General features: G+C 46.7%; 1 protein-coding gene across 1 annotated transcript in view; it reads right to left on the bottom strand.

Moving 5' to 3' along the window:
- Window positions 1-1769: 1769 nt before the first annotated feature.
- Window positions 1770-18826, bottom strand: part of POGLUT1 (protein O-glucosyltransferase 1) — an 18193-nt gene continuing 1136 nt past the window's right edge. The window contains exons 4-10 of the mRNA XM_075847258.1: window positions 18725-18826; window positions 18573-18632; window positions 18130-18229; window positions 17900-17958; window positions 17575-17742; window positions 2193-2249; window positions 1770-2104 (exon numbers count right to left, since the gene is read on the bottom strand). The exon at window positions 18725-18826 is cut by the window's right edge and continues 20 nt beyond it. Coding sequence (XP_075703373.1) covers window positions 1948-2104; window positions 2193-2249; window positions 17575-17742; window positions 17900-17958; window positions 18130-18229; window positions 18573-18632; window positions 18725-18826 — 703 coding nt within the window. The 3' untranslated portion in view covers window positions 1770-1947. The remainder of the gene's footprint in view (window positions 2105-2192; window positions 2250-17574; window positions 17743-17899; window positions 17959-18129; window positions 18230-18572; window positions 18633-18724) is intronic.

The following is an 18826-nucleotide window of genomic DNA, read 5'->3' as shown; positions in this document are numbered from 1 at the left end:
TGTAATTCTCAGTATCTGTATTATTCTGTATATATGGACACTGCACAGCACCACTTCTCCTGTCCTGTATACTGGGTGTAATTCTCAGTATCTGTATTATTCTGTATATATGGACACTGCACAGCACCACTTCTCCTGTCCTGTATACTGGGTGTAATTCTCAGTATCTGCATTATTCTGTATATATGGACACTGCACAGTACCACTTCTCCTGTCCTGTATACTGGGTGTAATTCTCAGTATCTGTATTATTCTGTATATATACACTGCACAGTACCACTTCTCCTGTCCTGTATACTGGGTGTAATTCTCAGTATCTGTATTATTCTGTATATATGGACACTGCACAGTACCACTTCTCCTGTCCTGTATACTGGGTGTAATTCTCAGTATCTGTATTATTCTGCATATATGGACTCTGCACAGTACCACTTCTCCTGTCCTGTATACTGGGTGTAATTCTCAGTATCTGTATTATTCTGTATATATGGACACTGCACAGTACCACTTCTCCTGTCCTGTATACTGGGTGTAATTCTCAGTATCTGTATTATTCTGTATATATACACTGCACAGTACCACTTCTCCTGTCCTGTATACTGGGTGTAATTCTCAGTATCTGTATTATTCTGTAGATCTGAACACTGCACAGTACCACTTCTCCTGTCCTGTATACTGGGTGTAATTCTCAGTATCTGTATTATTCTGCATATATATATACACTGCACAGTACCACTTCTCCTGTCCTGTATACTGGGTGTAATTCTCAGTATCTGTATTATTCTGTATATATATACACTGCACAGTACCACTCCTCCTGTCCTGTATACTGGGTGTAATTCTCAGTATCTGTATTATTCTGTATATATATATACACTGCACAGTACCACTTCTCCTGTCCTGTATACTGGGTGTAATTCTCAGTATCTGTATTATTCTGCATATATGGACTCTGCACAGTACCACTTCTCCTGTCCTGTATACTGGGTGTAATTCTCAGTATCTGTATTATTCTGTATATATATACACTGCACAGTACCACTCCTCCTGTCCTGTATACTGGGTGTAATTCTCAGTATCTGTATTATTCTGTATATATATATACACTGCACAGTACCACTTCTCCTGTCCTGTATACTGGGTGTAATTCTCAGTATCTGTATTATTCTGTATATATACACTGCACAGTACCACTTCTCCTGTCCTGTATACTGGGTGTAATTCTCAGTATCTGTATTATTCTGTAGATCTGAACACTGCACAGTACCACTTCTCCTGTCCTGTATACTGGGTGTAATTCTCAGTATCTGTATTATTCTGTATATATACACTGCACAGTACCACTTCTGCTGTCCTGTATACTGGGTGTAATTCTCAGTATCTGTATTATTCTGTATATATGGACACTGCACAGTACCACTTCTCCTGTCCTGTATACTGGGTATAATTCTCAGTATCTGTATTATTCTGTATATATATATATATACACTGCACAGTACCACTTCTCCTGTCCTGTATACTGGGTGTAATTCTCAGTATCTGTATTATTCTGTAGATCTGAACACTGCACAGTACCACTTCTTCTTCTTCTTTAGGTCTGGACACTGTCGCTCACCTGACCCTCCAGGTGACAATGGTGCAGTAGTTTCCTCCTCACCTCCCCCTACACTCTATGGCCGCCTAACCTCCATGAAGTCGCTGCTCCGGGTCGGACGCTGGATCGGGGGGAGGCCTCGTATCGTTTTTCTCTCTTGCAGAAATAAGATGAATTTTGAGACTTATATTGAAAATTTTAATGTACAAAAAAGTTTGTTGAGACTTGAATTTGCTGGAGCGCTGGTCCTACATGGAAGGAGGCGCCGCATTATTATATATGATGAGACATGAAGGACGTCTCGGGGCCATGCTGGACTTGGAGGGCGGAGGTCCCGTCACCCCACACTGAGGTCAGAGTTCACCGTGTCCAGACGACCTGGTCACTTCCTGGAAGCCCTTTTCCTGCTGGACCCGATATGTGAGGAGAGGAGAGTACCGGGTGAGGAGGGAGCGCCAGTAGTTGGAGACGTCTTCCATCCGCAGGTGCTCGCTAACGAACTGCCGCCCCCTGAACAAAGAGAAGTTATCACATGACAGTACATGGGGTCACCAGCGGGGGAAGGGCGGGACACGAGGTACATATGGGGGGGTCCTACCTTTCCGCTATCCTCCTGGCTTCCTCATCATTCGCCTTCACAAATTCCAGCAGTTCTCTAATTAGAACACGAGACAAGTAAATCCCACACCACGAAATCAAGGTATGGGGGCCTACGGGGGGGGGGGCGAGCAGCATTCCGAGGGAGGGAAAACATGGGAGAGGAGTGTGTGGAAGTGCACTAGGGAGGAGCAATAGACAGGTGGGGAATATAGGATAGTGGTGGGGGAGGAGAGTAGTATAGAGCTATATAAGTCGTCAAACAATTTCTGACAGGTGCCCCGATCCTTTAGGGGCGGGTCTATATGTTAGCAACGCCCTCAACCTTTGATCTTTGCTATTAGGTGCCTCCCCAGACCACGCCCTCCCAGTTCCAGGTGAAATACTGCCCCGCCTCTTCCGGATCCTTCGAACACCCCCTTCCGGTTCGCTACCCCGCCCCTACTGGAACAGCATCATATGACGCGCACCTAGAAGGATTGAGATTGGTGCGCGCTGAAGCCATGATGTGATTGGTGCGTACCGAGTTGTGGCTGTGTTCATTTAACAGAAACATGTCATGATATGCCTGGAACGCGTCCGAACATGTTTTCTGCGGTTTTCTGACACTAGAAGTATACCTGTGCGCATGACGGGGTTACATTTAGAATAATGATTGTGATTGGTTCTCGCTGTAACAAGGCAGGACCGGGGGTATATTTTGAATAATGAATGTGATTGGTGCTCGCTGTAACAAGGCGGGGCCGGGGTATATTTGAATAATGATTGTGATTGGTGCTCGCTATAACAAGGCGGGGCCGGGGTTTATATTTGAACACGTTATTCACTAATTATTTTAATAAAAGCCCAAATTTGTTCTTTTTGTATAAACACATAAAATTGTTGGGTAACTTTATCGTAAAAAAAATAAAAATGTTTAAAAGGATTACCTGGGGTGGGATTCGCACCCACGCCGGCTTATACGCCAATTGGATTTTTAAGTCCAACGCCTTAAACCACTCGGCCCCCCTGGTATAGGACTGGTAACGCGGACAGAGAATAATATGAAGGAGATGATGGAGATGGAGCTTTAGTCCAGGCGCAGCGGACGAAGCGACCAACATCGGAGGTAGTCAACCATTAAGGTGAAGTCAATCCCACACAGTCCATAGCCGTCATACGAGGATCTACAGACGCCCGGCTGCTTCATTCACACCATTAGAAAGACAGGACTTCAGGATAGTGAAGCTTAAAGGTCAGGGGTCAGCATCCATCATTTCAAACAAGCAAATCAGTGACAGCGGCTGAAGATAAAATGAGTGCGGCAAATGTGGACAATACGAATCACGATGAATTACTACATAAAATCTATTATGACGCTAAGGAGGTCAGTGGTTTTGGAGGGGTATTAATTTATATCAAGAGGCGAAAAAACACGGCTTAAGAATCAAAAATGTAAAAAATTGGTTCTGGGCTGGAGATGGCGCCGCACTTCATAAGGGATTACGGAATCATTGAAAAGAAATCTGGTTTGTGTATCGAGTGCAGACGCTCCGGGGCCGACCTCGTGTCCATGATGGATGATGCAACGTCAGCGAAGGCGGAAAATATCTTCTCACAGTTATCGATGTATTGTCAAAATATTCCTGGGCGACCGTTCTACAGGCGAAAACCGGGAATAGTGTCGCAGGCGCCTTTCAGAACATTTTACTCGATGGACGAGTGCCCCAAAAATGGCAAAGCGATCGCGGCAAAGAGTTTCTGAACACAACGGTAAGAAAAGTTCTTCACATCAACAATATACAACGTTTTCTAACCAACAACGACGTCACAGCCGCTGCCGTAGTAGAGAGATCTAACCGGACATGAAAATGTAAAATGTGGCGCCATCTCACAGCGCACAACTCTTCCCGTTATATCGATGTTCTGCGGGATTTCATGTTCAGTTATAACCACACAGGACAATACGCCATCGACCGGTGGACGTCACAAACGCAAATCCGCTCGAGATTTGGGAGAATATTTACGGGAAACATTTCAAAGCTAAAAAAGTTAAACCGTTGTTGAAAGACGGAGACCAGGTCAGGATTCCGAAATGTAAAGATCTTTTCAGCAAAGGCAACGAACAGACGTTCATGGGGGAAATATTTACTGTGCAGGCGGAAAATACTAAAGGCGTGAAGCCCCGGTACAAGTGAAGGCGTCTCTGGGGACCCGATCGAAGGCTACGCCGAAGACATACAAAAACTACCGGAAAACCACGACCGGGTGTACAGAAGTGAAAAAGCCAAGTGGCGCAGTACCCAACATCATTCAATAGTCGGATTGGAAAACGACAGTTAACAAGTATTTAAAAACGCAGAACGATGGAGACGGCGCCGCTTTATATAACGCTCCCGAGTAACGCATCAGACCGCACATATCCACAAAGTGAGATCTAATTACACAATCACACCTTCTATACCGGTCACAGAGGATTGAGAATTACAAGCACCCGCCCATGGAGGTAAAATTGTCATCTGACGCCATAGAAAGATCAGTGACTGGAACACGGCGGCGCCTTTCATAGTCAGCGACGGACTGACGGACATGTTGGGCTTAGACTCTGATAAAACCAATGCAGCCGGCAATGGCGCAACATGTGTCGATATAAAGAGCGGCTTTTACACGCTGTACGTCTATACAGATATAATCCAGCAGCGAAGAGTCGGGGATAGTTTTGTACCTGTTACGAACGGTTGAAATTACAGGCAGAAACGAAATGATCCCGCGGCGTTACGCCAAACCTGATTACGTCAACGTCAGTAAAAATCAAGACCACATTACTATTCAAATAGAGAGCGATCAAACAGAATGTGCCGTTTAAGTCCAGGAAGTCGCTCGTTAAATTTCAGTCGCCCGCTAAGAGGCGGCATGGCGATCGTGAAGTCTGTGGGGAGCCGCATATTTACGCCAGTTACTGTAGGGCACAGGCCGGGCATGGCTTACCAGGATTTCACGGTAACGCATAGATGTCTGGTCGCGTTTTTGGTGGCGTCTTTCGAAGTTTATTCAGCAAAGCCGTGCCGTTGTTTAGACGCGGTTTAGAAATAGTAAAACCTCACGTGAAACCTGCTGCGAGGGGCATCGCTCAAGATGTCGGGGCTCGTGTTTCAGCCGCTATGATGAACAAAATAGCCGGAGATCCCAAGGAAGACTCGGGATTAGTTTACATCGCTAAGAACAAACCTAAAAGGAAACGCAAAGAGGCAGGACCACAGAGCGCAACCCAACACCCCAGCAACAGGGAGGACCCAAAAGGAATAAAAAGAAAAAAGTGCATAACATATTCTGAAGGTTACGGCAGGAACTCTAGCAAACACGGCTTTCATTCACTCAGCGACTGTTGAATGCGCCAAATCAGAATTTGAAATACGGCTGACACAGACCAGCATCGAAAAAAGCCTGTACGTGGGGGTTCAACCGCCATAGCAGAAGCCGCACCGCTCTAATTCTACACAGCCGGCGGCAGTGAACACTATTTAGACTTAAACCCCACGTTACTCTACTTAATGGTCCAAAATGTTAAAAACGCCGATACCCCGATCGCTGATGTTGCCCGTGTGAGCCTGACCAATTATCCTACAGCCACGTTGTTTAGCCAATTAGAGGTATAGGTTTAAAATTTCACATTTGCCACGCCGTGATTGACACGTTTGTTATTTGAGAAAAATTACGCCGGATGAGACGACGGAAAGATATTGTTTATGACGGAGTGTATGCAGGAGACCGGTGTACATGTACCAAATTACACATACGCGTTACCGTGAGCCGGGGAGAAGTCCTGGGAAATTCAGGGCTTAACGTGTCTGGAGGATTTTGTTAAACAATGTATAGACGCTGCTTTCCATGGCTCCACGTCTATAGCTCATAATGCCGGCCGGTACGATGTCTACGGTGTCGTAAAACAACTCGTCAAAGAAAAAGGTTTTAATTTACTTATTGGCCAGAGGTAAATTACTTTGTGTCACAGTGTTCGATTTAGGAATTAGGTTTACATTTCCTGCCCATGAGTGTTCGTCGGGTTCCGCAGGCGTCGGGTTCCGCAGGCGTCGGGTTCCGCAGGCTCTTTCCCACACGGCAATGACATTAGTACTCGGCCTTCTGTAGACCAGTATGGTTTTGAAACCACGATGCCTGATGAGAAAGTGAAATTCATGGCTTGATACGCTGATAACCAAAACTATGTTTTCGATGTTCAGACTGATCGTAAAGAATACTGTATCCAGGATGTTACAATGTAAAAGACGCCGGATTATGTTACAGAAACAGTATCATTGAAATGACAAAAAAAACGACGACTAAATTTAATGCGGATGGTGAACTGGACCCAGAAACACAAGAGATTGATCCTCATCACCTCACTCCGCTGGCGTCTCTGGGCACGGCTATGTACAGCTCCACATTGTTACCTAGAGACACCACAGCCCGTGTACCATCACACAATTACCACCAGGGGCAAAAAAAAACTAACGGCATCCGTACAGCGGTTACTTTATGTAGAACAGATGGAGGGTATTAACATACAACGCGCTATAAAGGGCGGTGGGCATTCCGGCGATGGATATTTTTTGGATGCTTATGCAATAATGAACGGCTCTGAGGTCGCCTTTGAATCCCGGGGTTTTTATCACGGCCGTCCTGTGGGCTACAATGAAAAAGCTTTTAACAATGTGACACAGACAAGCTACGGCCAATTGTATCACAAAACACATTTCCTAAAATGTGCCGGTTATGAGGTGCGTGAAATGTGGGAACACGACCGGGTTATTAGTAGCTGGAGACGGACAAAGACTTACAAGATTTTCTTCTTCTTGTGAAAAGACAAAAAAAGAGAGAGAACGGCGCTCCTCGAAGGCGAGAACGTGCAGATCAAAAAAAGCAATTCGTACCAAATGGAATAGCGCTGGCCTTTGTAGGTTGTGCAGCATCGTTAGCACAACTTAACTGTGTAGCTTGTAGATGCTGGTGCCCTTTCAGGCTCAGTCACACTGTGCTTGCCTCTGGAGCCATAACTGCATCGAGTGACTTCATCTCGGGAATCCTCCTCCTCGTGGTTTTGAAATGAAGCAGACTTTGAAGAGAAAAATGCTCCTCTGTACGGGCGCGCCGGTGTGAACGGGATATTTCTTCCACGAAATCGTCAGTTTTAAAACAACGATTTTATTTGATATACAGATAAAACAATAAACAGGCTGTGCTGCAACGTGATTCGACCACACACTGTGGTCTTCGTCAGGCATATCAATTTTACTAAAAAAACAAATACTCCTATCGTGTGGTTCACGTCCAGGTTAAACTTCGTTGTGGGCGTTTCGTCACAGGTGCGTGTATATTTTTCTTTCATTCTGCACGCGAAGCGACTTCAACAGGAAGAGACGAGCAAAACTCTCAACGGCCCCCCCGACGTATCCTACCCCGCAACGCCCCCCGACTCCGCAACGCCCCCCCCCCCGGACGTATCCGACCCCGCAACGCCGCCTGACGTATCCGACCCCGCAACGCCGCCTGACGTATCCGACCCCGCAACGCCGCCTGATGTATCCGACCCCGCAACGCCGCCTGATGTATCCGACCCCGCAACGCCGCCTGATGTATCTGACCCCGCAACGCCGCCTGATCTATTGTATTATATTTTAATAGATTTAATTTGAAATTTATACTGATAGTTTTTATGATCTTTAGTCTGACAGAAAATGCTTTTTGTATATATATATATATATATATATACACACACACACACACACACACACGGTCTGAACAGTTTACATCAGAGAGTGAGACTGCCGCGTACTCGCAATGTAAGGGAGATGTGGATTACTTGTGTGTGATCAGTCACTTATTTATTTTCTATGATTATGTTAATGCTATTGTTTTGGGTTCAGAGAGGATTGCTTTACTGTAGACGACACTTCTGTTATTATTTCTATTCGTTCACATTCGTTGATTTCTTAATTGCCGGGAGCGCTTGAATTTTGCCACAGGTTAAAGAAAGGATATTCATATTGGATCGGTGATCGTTTTATCTCGATTTACTCGTCTTCTTACTTTTTGGTGTAAATATTATTAAACGGCCTCCTAGGAAGTGATATTTCTCTTTACTTTATGGTTTTATTTGTTCAAAAAAACGTCGTTTTCCGCTTGCTGAGAACATATAGAATTTTTTTAGAAAAGAATTACTCCTATTCCGATTTAAACTAGATCTATTATTTCGTTGAGTCCATTTGGGCTCAAAGTTCCAAATTTGAATATCCAAAATGATTCTCGTTTATTCAGGATAGAAATTCTATGATGTGCTTTAACGATGATGATTGGTTTCCGCCCGGTAAAGTTACTTTAACAATTGTTGATGACCTGATGGACGTTGCCGGCGATCGCTCGGAGCTTGAGAAAGCGTTCACCAAGTGTGTGCACCGCGGAAACCTCCGCATCACGGACCCGGCACAAAGTATCTACATTGTCAAGGTAAAAGCCGTCGCACCATTAAACACAAAACATCGGGTTCCCCCCGGGACAAACTACAAATAACAACTTTACCCGTCACATGTACCCTGGAAAGTCACCGCTCTTTTTAGAGGCTCTTGAAGACGCGACCCATAAATCCTGCGGTTATTTCCTGGTGGATTTCAGGGCGGCGACTCCTGATGAGCAGCGTTTAAGGACCGGTCTCTTCCCGCCTGACTCGCCCGCTTTATACGTTTATAAAGGAAGATCTAAAAGGCGCCGACTTTCTGGGATCTGTTCGTTCCTGTAGGATACTTTGAGGGCTGTAGGTATGTCTGAGCGGATACGCCGCAATTGGCAGAGCTTTAAACCTGCAATGAGCGCGTCGCCGCACCAGAGAGACTATATTGTGCGCTGCTTCGAATGATTTGGTAACTGCGATATGCGAAATAGCGCTCAATGTGCTAAAAGGCAAAATACCCTCAAAGCCGCGACATGTACAGTAGGTATTCCCAAAAAGTGGCGGAATGTTATAAAAACCCTCAGCGGCAGGAAATGCTCAATGCCAAGCGGAGCGCCTTGTGAAGCAGCCGGTGGTCTCATTGGCTCCTCTGTTGACTGGACTTCTGACTATCCGATAATGCAGAGAAGATGGACACGGTTCCTACACACGTTTACAGAGAAATTCTCCCAATAACGACGACAAACAGATTTCATTTACACAAAGACTCGATTCACAAATTCCGGAGAAACTTCAAAAAAAACTATTTTTCCAGTACATCCCTCATGACAGCACTACAGGAGGTTGCCCTATTGACCTCTGTAGGGACAGGAAGACAGAGGTTAAAAGGCCCCTCCCACCACCCACTTGCCAGTGTTCTTCCTGTCCCCACAGGGTCAGGAGCAGAGAGCGTCGCTCCTGTGTTAGTGCAGGAAAGAAACTCGGGCAGGGGGCAAGATCGGTGGGTCCGTGCACTCCCCCTTCTCTTCCCCCTAAATCCCAGGCTAACACCCCTCGAACGAGGGGTCCCTTAGCTCCCACCCTGAGACACCTACCGGAGGAATCCTAGGCAGGGTTCTGGTAGTGTGTGGGGGCTGGGGTTTCCCAAGCAGGCTTCGGCCTGGCCGCGGACCAGGCGGGGACCGGCAGCTCCATAAACGTGGACGCACTGGCAGGGGATCCTCGCTGCACCGCATAGCAAGCCTCAGTCGCCGGCTATGGCGGCTGCACTCCAAAGGAAACACGCTGGAGACAAATAGCCGACCGGAAATGACGTTGGGCTACTTCCGGTCCGCGGCCATCTTGGAAGGCGGGAATTTCAAAACGCCTGCATTTAAAGGGACACGCACAGGTATGTAGTTAGAGCTGATAACTCTAACTTGGATTATTTTTGTGGATTGCATATTGCATTGCCTGTTACCTGTCGCGGTATGGAACTTCCTCGTCCTGATGGAACTCCAGATATGTCCCAGGGTCACGTGAGTCTCACCCTTGGGGAAGGGTATGACCCCTTATGTATGTACACCATACTTTACCTACCTTCTGTTTTCTCTAGGAAAAAGATTCCTCTCAGAGACAAACTGATAAAAAGAAGGTTAAAAAATGTGCGACTTGTGCAAAAAAATTGCCAGAGTCCCATAGGAAACAATTGTGTCAGGCTTGTATTGCAAAAATACTAAAGGCGGAACAACCAACGTTCATGTCTGAACTTAGGACTATGATTCGTGAAGAAGTCGGTCAGTCAGTAGCCTCCCTCGCCCCTCCGCAAGAAACTCCCTCACACTCCCGGGCAAAAAGACCACGGATTGAAGTGGATCAAAAATATTGTCCGTCTCAGGGGTCTGACTCTGAGCAGGAGTGCTATTACCTATCGGAGGATGAGTTAGAAGGAGAGGAACTCTTGCCTTCAACTTCTTCCACTCAAGAGAAAAAATTCTTCTTCTCTTCCGAGATGTCGGATACCTTAATTCAAGCAATACGGGAAACTATGGATATTCCCGAAGAAGACCAACCACATACCATCCAGGATGAGATGTTTGGAGGTCTAACGGGAAAGAAAACAAGGGTTTTTCCGGTAAACGAAAATCTCAAAAGAATGGTGACAACTGAGTGGGAAGATTCAGAAAAAAAGGCTCTTCATTTCAAGAGATTTCAAAAACAGACTTCTCTTTGATCCAGAGGACACTAAGCCTTGGGATGAGATCCCAAAAGTAGATGTCCCAGTAGCCAGGGTTGCTAAAAAAAAACGCAATCCCATTTGAAGATTCCTCTCAGTTGAGGGACGCCATGGACCGGAAGGCAGACGGGCTACTGAAAAGAGCGTGGGAATCTTCCTCTGCCTTGATCTCAACTAATATCGCGACCACATCAGTAGCAAGAGCAATGTTTATATGGCTAAACCAGCTAGAGACCCATTTGATGATGAAGACATCACGACAAGATCTATTAGAATCTCTACCTTTACTAAAAATGGCAACCGGATTCTTGGTAGACGCTTCAGCGGAATCTATTAGATTTGCTGCCAGGAATGGGGCAAATGCTGCTAGAAGAGCATTATGGCTCAAAATGTGGTCAGGAGATACGAAGTCCAAGAACAAATTGTGTTCTATCCCGTTTACAGGGTCTCTGATGTTCGGTCCGCTCCTCGATAACATGCTGGAGAATGCAGCGGATAGGAAAAAGGGGTTTCCTGAAGAGAAACCAAAAAAAAACCCCTCAGTTTGGAAGATTTCGCCAACGGAGGGATCCTACCTTACAGAACTACAGCGGGAAAGGGAAGTCCGGTCGCTGGAGTTACCCCAAAGGAAAAAGGGGTCGAGGATATCTCCTTAACCCAAATAATTCATTCCAGCCCTCAAAGCAATGATGCCAAGAGCGTGGGGGGAAGACTCCTACAATTTTATCCCAAATGGTCGAGAATAACCCAGAACCCCTGGGTTCTAAATATCATAGAAGAAGGGTACAAAATAGAATTTTCCTCCATTCCTCCGGAGAAATTTCTAATAACCCAGTACCAAGCAAAAGAAATATGCAAAGGCCACTATTCAAAAATCTTCTTAGTCAAAAAACCAAACGGTTCCTACAGGACAATAATTAACCTGAAGGTCCTAAACAAATGGGTGAAATATCGAAAATTCAAGATGGAGTCCATCAGATCAACGATTCCTCTAATAAGACAAGAGGCATCAATGTGTATGATCGATTTAAAGGATGCGTATTATCACGTTCCTATCCACCCCGCGTACCAGAGATTCCTCAGATTCGCAGTTCAGGACGGTCCTTCCATTCTCCACTTCCAGTTTGTCTGCCTCCCCTTCGGCATTTCCTCCGCCCCCAGAATTTTTACAAAAATTATGGCAGAGATCATGGCATTCATAAGAAGTCAAGGTATAGTAATTATACCATATCTAGACGACTTCTTGTTGACAGCAGATACTCCGGCTATCTTAGTCAGTCATCGGTTCTTTCCCTACTACAGGAATTGGGATGGATAATCAACTTTAAGAAGTCGAATCTTCCTCCCCAGAAACAGAAGGTCTTCTTAGGAGTACTGCTGGACTCCTCCCTTCAACATTCCTTCCTCCCAAGAGAGAAACAAATACTCCTACTGGCAGAAGTAAGGACATTTTGGGGGAAAGACGCCTGTTCCATAAGGGAATGTATGCGGATGTTGGGAATGATGACGTCTTGCATCCAATCTATTCAATGGAGCCAGTTTCACTCCAGACCCTTACAGAATCTGATCTTGTCCCAGTGGGATCGAAAACAAAACTCCCTGAATTCAAAAATTCAAATTTCCGAGACTGTGAAATCATCCCTCCTGTGGTGGCTCTGCACAAACAACATAGACAAGGTAGTCCCCTGGAGAACTTCTCCTTATGTAGTGATTACCACAGATGCCAGCAAACACGGCTGGGGGTCAGTAATCCAAGACCAACACTTTCAGGGCACATGGACTGTTCAAATGAAGAGGATGTCCTCAAACTTCAAAGAACTAAGAGCCGTATGGGAGACACTTATAAGAGCTTCACCCACCATAAAAGGGAAGCATATAAGAATTTTATCGGACAACACGACAGCGGTGTCCTTTCTTCGCCATCAAGGGGGAACAAGACACACTCTTCTTCAGACCCTCTCTACACAAATTTTCAGTTGGGCAGAAGAAAATGTCCAATCAGTCTCTGCAGTCCACCTAAAAGGCTCAGAGAACCTATCAGCAGATTTCCTGAGTCGGGAAAAAATAGACCCTGGAGAATGGTCCCTAAACAGGGAAGTCTTTCTGTCCCTAACCCGAAATTGGGGTTATCCACAAATAGACCTGTTTGCCACGAGGAAAAACTCAAGTAGAGACATTCTTCTCCCTAAATCTCAGAGACAACCCATTGGGAGTAGATGCATTGTCCCAACCCTGGGACATGGATCTGGCCTATGCCTTTCCTCTGTTTCCTCTAATACCAATGGTATTAAGAAAAATCCAGGAAGATTTGACAAAGCTCATCATTATTCTTCCCTATTGGCCAAAAAGAAGTTGGTTTCCAATCGTAAAATACCTAGCGTTGGAAGACCCTATCATGCTCCCAGTCAGGGAGAATCTTCTCTCCCAGGGTCCCTTATTCTTTCAGGCAATAGAAACTCTGAAATTGTCAGCCTGGATCCTGAAAGGCAGATCTTGAGGAACCACGGTCTGTCAGACGAGGTCATTTCAACTATCTTATCAAGTCATAAAGAAATTACCTCTAAAATCTATCAAAAAATTTGGAAGAAATTCTGTTCCTGGCATGGAGACCCAGGACCAGATCCCTTCTCTCCCAACATCGCGAAAATACTAGACTTTTTACAATCGGGATTCAAGAAAGGGCTTAGCCCTAGTACCTTAAAAGTACAGATTTCAGCCTTAGGTAATTTTTTTAACACTCCCCTGGCTGAACATCGGTGGATCAGAAGATTCACCCAAGCGGTCTCTAAACTGAAACCTTCCCTAAAGAAATCAGTTCCTACCTGGGATGTGAATGTGGTGTTAACGACTCTTTGCGATCCTCCCCTTTGAGCCGCTCGACACAATTAGTATGCATTTTTTAACTCTAAAAGCTGCATTCTTAGTCGCTATTACTTCAGCAAGAAGGATTGGAGAAATCCAATCTCTGTCAGTCATAGAACCGTACCTAAAAGTACAAGAAGATAAGATCATCCTAAAGCTGGACCCTTCCTTTATTCCAAAGGTATCTACTGCTTTCCATAGAGAACAAGAAATAATTCTACCTTCCTTTTATCCAGATCCAAAACACCAACAAGAAGAAAAATTCCATTGCCGGGATGTCAGGCGAACAATTCTTCAGTATCTGGATAGAACCTCCTCCTGGAGACGAGATAAAAATCTATTTGTCCTGTTTGGGGGAAAGAATAGAGGAAAGAAAGCCTCAAAAGGCTCTCTAGCGAGATGGGTAAAAACCACCATACAAGAAGCCTACAAGTCCCAAGGACTATGTGCCCCACAAGGCATCAGAGCCCATTCAACAAGGGCAGTCTCGGCATCCTGGGCAGAAAGAAGAGAAGCCTCTATGGACCAAATCTGCAGAGCTGCCACTTGGTCATCATACGTTCTGCAGACATTATAGGCTCGATGTTCTGTCCGATACGGATTTAAGTTTTGGACGGAAAGTCCTTCAATCCGTAGTCCCGGCCGGAGCATTATAATCTGGTATTGCTCCTGTAGTGCTGTCATGAGGGATGTACTGGAAAATAGCAATTAGACCTACCGGTAATTGTATTTCCAGGAATCCATCATGACAGCACCATTACATCCCTCCCTTATTGAATTCTGATTTGTGCATTTAACATGTCAGTTATTATCCCTAGAAATAAAATCGGGTTGTACCATCCTGGTGTAGTAATTGAAAAACACTGGCAAGTGGGTGGTGGGAGGGGCCTTGTAACCTCTCTGTCTTCCTGTCCCTACAGAGGTCAAGAGGGCAACCTCCTCCTGTAGTGCTGTCATGATGGATTCCTGGAAATACAATTACCGCTAGGTCTAATTCATATTATCAAAAGATGAGGTGTAAAAACTGCAGAAATACTTGCTGCACGCGAAGCGACTTCAACAGGACGAGACGAGCAAAACTCAACGCCCCCCCGACGTATCCGACCCCGCAACGCCCCCCGACGTATCCGACCCCGCACGCCCCCGACGTATCCGACCCCGCAACGCCCCCCCGACGTATCCGACCCCGCAACGCCCCCCGACGTATCCGACCCCGCAACGCCGCCTGACGTATCTCACCCCACAACGCCGCCTGACGTTTCTCACCCCACAACGCCGCCTGACGTTTCTCACCCCACAACGCCGCCTGACGTTTCTCACCCCACAACGCCGCCTGATGTATCTCACCCCACAACGCCGCCTGATGTATCTCACCCCACAACGCCGCCTGATGTATCTCACCCCACAACGCCGCCTGATGTATCTCACCCCACAATGCCGCCTGATGTATCTCACCCCACAATGCCGCCTGATGTATCTCACCCCACAATGCCGCCTGATGTATCTCACCCCACAATTCCGCCTGATGTATCTCACCCCACAATGCCGCCTGATGTATCTCACCCCACAATGCCGCCTGATGTATCTCACCCCGCAACGCCGCCTGATGTATCTCACCCCGCAACGCCGCCTGATGTATCCCACCCCGCAACGCCGCCTGATGTATCCCACCCCGCAACGCCGCCTGATGTATCTCACCCCGCAACGCCGCCTGATGTATCTCACCCCGCAACGCCGCCTGATGTATCCCACCCCGCAACGCCGCCTGATGTATCCCACCCCGTAACGCCGCCTGATGTATCCCACCCCCCAACGCCGCCTGATGTATCTCACCCCACAACGCCGCCTGATGTATCTCACCCCACAATGCCGCCTGATGTATCTCACCCCACAATGCCGCCTGATGTATCTCACCCCACAATGCCGCCTGATGTATCTCACCCCACAATGCCGCCTGATGTATCTCACCCCACAATGCCGCCTGATGTATCTCACCCCACAATGCCGCCTGATGTATCTCACCCCACAATGCCGCCTGATGTATCTCACCCCACAATGCCGCCTGATGTATCTCACCCCACAATGCCGCCTGATGTATCTCACCCCACAATGCCGCCTGATGTATCTCACCCCACAATGCCGCCGGCGCCGCCTTTACAATCTCACCTGGTGAAATCTTTGGACATCGCCGATCCTGTGATTAGTGACATTATTAGCTCTGTAAACGACCGCTATAAGAAAAATGCTGCATTGTTACTCGGTAAAATGTCACAGGCCCAGCAGACTAGCGCCTGGAATGACAAAGGGGAATGTTTATAAAGGCGGCGTTATACCCGGCTCTAATATACTGGACACAGAACCGTAACATCACCGCAAGCAAAGCCCCTGCCGGGTGGGACACTTTTCTGGGGTCCGGGGCGGAGATAAATTTCCCGTCTACAATTGTTGTTATTGCCGCTAATAGACGGCGTCCGGATCATTACAAATACTTTACAATATGTCTGATAATTCCCCCGTGACTGAGCCCCGAACACTTCAGAAAAGACCTTCTACACCCCTCAATGTTTCTTTAGGGTCCCCAAGTTTATCTGCACCCCCAGGTCGGCCACTGTCCAGGAGACGCTTTGATATGGTATTGCCGGTTGTGAATTGGTTAAATCTGTAACTGCGGAGTTGTGGCTATCGGCGGCGCCGCTTATCGTTTCGCTGCAAATATTGGTTGTTCCTGTTAATGCCTCTTTATAAGGGTCGTTATTTGCCGGACATATATTTATAACTCGGCCTTTTCAGATTTGTTTTTATAAAATAAACTCATGTCTGTTGAAATCCACGTCTGCTTTTTATTTGGTTTGGACTTCACCTTAATGGTTGACTACGTCAGATGTTCGTCGCTTCATCCGCTGCGCCTGGACTAAAGCTCCATCTCCTTCATATTATTCTCTGTCCGGGTTACCCGTCCTATACCAGGGGGGCCGAGTGGTTTAAGGTGTTGGACTTAAAAATCCAATCGGCGCATAAGCCGGCGTGGGTGCGAATCCCACCCCAGGTAATCCTGTTAAACATTTTTATTTTTTTTACAATAAAGTTACCCAACAATTTTATGTGTTTATACAAAAAGAACAAATTTGGGCTTTTATTCAAATAATTAGTGAATAACGTGTTCAAATATACCCCCGGTCCTGCCTTGTTACAGCGAGCACCAATCACATTCATTATACAAAATATAACCCCGGACCTGCCTTGTTACAGCGAGAACCAATCACATTCATTATTCAATATAACCCCCGTCCAGCCTTGTTACAGCGAGCACCAATCACATTCATTATTCTAAATATAACCCCGGACCTGCCTTGTTACAGCGAGCACCAATCACATTCATTATTCAAAATATACCCCGGTCCTGCCTTGTTACAGCGAGCACCAATCACAATCATTATTCAATATATACCCCGGCCCCGCCTTGTTATAGCGACCACCAATCACAATCATTATTCAAAATGTAACTCTGTCATGCGCACAGGTATACTTATAGTGTCAGAAAACATGTTCGGACACGTTCCAGGCATGTCACAGCACGTTTCTGTTCAAAGAACACGCCCACAACGGAAGGGCGTGGTCTTGGGAGGCACCTAATAGCACAGATTTAATGGTGGGGCGTGGCTAACATATAGCCCCACCCCTAAAGGGGACACATGTCAAAAATAGTTTGACGACTTATATAGCTCTATACTTCTGAGGAGGGATATATGATGGGGGTGGTTGTCAGGGGGATAGATATATATATATAATGGACAAGGAATAATGGGATCTATACAGTGGGGGAGGGGTGACAGAGCCCTACAGACATGGCTCAGAACCCGCAGCGACACACAGAGCAGTTACCGCACGTCGGACAGGTCCTGGTTCACCGGAACGTAGTGCACCCACGGCTCCAGCCGATGATAGAAAAATTCCTGCCACTCATCTCCAACATGGAACACCAGGGACCCGCACAGGAAGAGATGCTTCAACCGGAAACTGGCTGCCACACCCCGGAAATTAAACAGGTACCTGAGAGGGAGAGTCAGGGTGAGGGGCAGGTATATGAGATGTAGACGAGGGGGGAGGACTAAACGCTAAACACAACACACAGGTAAGAGGGGAAGACGTGAAGAACGGGGACAGACAGAAGAAATTGAGATGGAGGTGGACGGGACGACGGCCATACTTGAATGCACAGTGATCCACTAACGGAACCTCTTTGGCTGGTATTCGCCCGAGGGTATCCTGTAAAAGAGGAGACGCTGGTGAGTGGCATCTTACAACAGGAAAAGGCTGTGCCGCTGGGTGGGGCCATGTGCCGCTGGGCGGGCAGTGAAATATACAGACGTATAAAGTGATGGAGACACTTTAGTGATCGGTGATTTCCTCTCCCCGGACACTTGGATTGTTCTTCACCTTCTCGGACCTCCAGGCCTGGTTCTTTGTGTATTCGGCATCCACCAGGTTGGGGCTCTCACGGGACAGCAGTATCAGGGGGTCCCTCTCAGGGCTCGTTCTATGGTGGGAATTGTCAGAGAAAATTAACTGTTGGCAAAAGTGAAAGAAAAAAAAAAAAAAAAAAAAAAAAAAATCGAGAGTACAGATGCTAAATATATAGTACAAGGGGCGATAATGGCAAAACTATGAGGTATGGGGAGTGATGAGGGCAGAGATGGGGTACAGGGAAGGATGATGGGACATATGAAGCACGGGTTGAGGATAGCCGCCATACACGTTATAATGGTTGAATATATGAGGATGGGACAGGTGTGATACGGGAATAGAGGGGGGAGGGTGCAGATATGAGAATATGTTGATGGTGGACAGAGGGGGAGCTGTCACCAAACGTCACCACTCACCTGGAACCTCGGAAATACCCCTTGGAATTCTTCTTCTCCCACGGCCAGCGTTCAGCGGCCCTAACAATAAGAACACGGAGAGAACGTCTGGTTGTACAACGCATATAAATTCCACCACCCAAGATCCACATCAGTCATTCTGTCACACATACCGTGCCAGCTCCTCCCGCATCAGGTCCCAGCGCCCAAGTCCTGTGGGGTAGATGGGCCACACTGCCGGGCCCCCCTCCCAGAATGTCCAGGCTGGATACAGG

The sequence above is a fragment of the Rhinoderma darwinii genome (genome assembly GCF_050947455.1).
Source record: "Rhinoderma darwinii isolate aRhiDar2 chromosome 2 unlocalized genomic scaffold, aRhiDar2.hap1 SUPER_2_unloc_37, whole genome shotgun sequence".
Taxonomy (NCBI): domain Eukaryota; kingdom Metazoa; phylum Chordata; class Amphibia; order Anura; family Rhinodermatidae; genus Rhinoderma; species Rhinoderma darwinii.
This window is presented reverse-complemented; position numbering and strand designations above follow the sequence as displayed.